Below are 1,909 nucleotides of genomic sequence, written 5' to 3'. Positions count from 1 at the left end.
ACGCCTTTTTGCATAACGCCTTCAAAAATGCTTTGGGTTAGGGTTAGGTTTGGGTTAGTTTTCTTGGCGTTATCCAAAAAGGCGTCGTTTTGCAAAAAGGCTGATTATACAAAAAGCCTGCGACATATATATATATATATATATATGAATTGAATCATAAGTAGTTTCTTTCTCAAAATTTTTTTTGATAAATGTATAATCGTATACTCGAATAAATTTAAACTTTCGCACATTGTAAATGTTAATAAATAAATTTAAATAAATTAGCTAGACTCTCTTTTCAAAATTTAGAAATGCTCAATACTTTTGAGCGATAATGTAATTATAAAATTGCTGTTTAATCGATTTCGAGTTCTTCTCTTGCAGATAGAAGTAACTTCTGTACAGCGCAAGTAGCTTTAACTGAAAACAAAATAGGAAAATATAAATTAATTATAATATATAGTTAAACAATAGTATTCTGAACTTTTCTATTCATTTTTTTCTTGATTTTTGTAAATTTATAACATTTCTTATGTTTCCTACTTTATATCTGTTATTTGATATGTTACGTATATAATAACAGTATTGTTATAAATATATTTTCATTTGCCATTAGAAATAACTGAAGAGAAAGTTCAGAATAAGCGGGATGTTTCCCAATGCGATAAGAGAAGTAATATAGAAAACTTTAAATAATGAATAAACTTAAATTAGCCAATCGCATTTGTAACAATTACGAACTGTTAATGTTTTGGAACCACAGTGGTTTGCTTTTCCAAGCAACACCGAAGAAATACGCGGGTATGCCAGACACAGTAATCAGAATACCCATACCAACTTCGTATGGTCTTTTATAGCACGGTACAATAACCAGAAAAGCGCATAACGCTACAAACAATATAGGTATCCACAATGGTATCTGAGAACAAGAATTTTCAATGACTTTAACATATATAGATACACTGATAACATGCATATATTAAAATAGATTACCTTGATTGGTCGTTCCATATTAGGTCTTTTATAACGCAGCCATAAAATTCCAGCCACGGAAACCATGATGAAAAATGACTCTACTATGCTGCAGTATGTGATCAGTACAAATATATCACTCGTGCATAACATTATCAAGGACAGAATACACTGTAAATATAAAAAGGATTAATTTATGATATGAAGAAAGAATTTATTTTAATATACATTGCAAGATTCTTAATTTTTATTCTAAAATCATAATCTGATATAGCTGTGATTAAAAGTCTTAAAAAAGTTAATTGATACAATAGATACAATTTAGCATTGTATACCAGAAATATTAAAGCAGGCGTAGGTGTGAGTCTGGACATATTGATGTGGCTCAACATGGAAGGAAAGTGGCCGTTCCTGGCGCCAACAAAGCACATTCTAGATGATGTCATAATATGAACGCTTAATCCTCCAAAAGCAGACACTGCCACCATTACAGGTATTAGCCAAGCCATGTATCCAAGAAGTTGATTGCCAAAAGTCTGAAAAAAAATAAGATTAAATTTTATATACATCTGAGATCTAACTGGATTGTTATATATTATACAGGATGTCCCGAAATTCACGAATTAAAATATTATAGCAAGAAAATCTTCGAAAAATTAAGTAAAGAAAATTATTTGTAAATTTTCATTTGAAGTAGTGGTTTTTGAGATATTTTAAGCAATAATTTTCATTTGAAGTAGTGATTTTTGAGATATAAGAATTTAAATTTGATCAATTATAGGTTATGGTTAAACAGAAACATGTCTGTGTGAGTAGCACGTCGATAGTGTTAGTAATCGCGCACTTCACGCGCATAATCTATAATTGGCCAAATTTAAACTCATATCTCAAAAACTATGCTTAAAATTAAAATTTAAAAATAACCATTTTACTTAATTTTTCGAAGACTTTCTTG

At 29.5% G+C, this 1,909-nt stretch overlaps 1 protein-coding gene across 1 annotated transcript; it reads right to left on the bottom strand.

Moving 5' to 3' along the window:
• Positions 1-257: 257 nt before the first annotated feature.
• LOC105461122 (large neutral amino acids transporter small subunit 1-like) lies at positions 258-1,490 on the bottom strand (the record flags this gene model as incomplete). Its single annotated transcript, XM_011707609.1, has 4 exons — positions 258-402; positions 724-901; positions 976-1,125; positions 1,290-1,490. Coding segments are annotated over 4 exons (594 nt in total), but the record flags the coding sequence as incomplete, so codon positions are not given.
• Positions 1,491-1,909: the final 419 nt, after the last annotated feature.

This window comes from Wasmannia auropunctata, unplaced genomic scaffold (genome assembly GCF_000956235.1).
Source record: "Wasmannia auropunctata unplaced genomic scaffold, wasmannia.A_1.0 LD308654.1, whole genome shotgun sequence".
In the NCBI taxonomy this organism is placed as follows: domain Eukaryota; kingdom Metazoa; phylum Arthropoda; class Insecta; order Hymenoptera; family Formicidae; genus Wasmannia; species Wasmannia auropunctata.
Note: the sequence above shows the minus strand (reverse complement) of the source record. Positions and strands in the feature narration are given on the sequence as shown.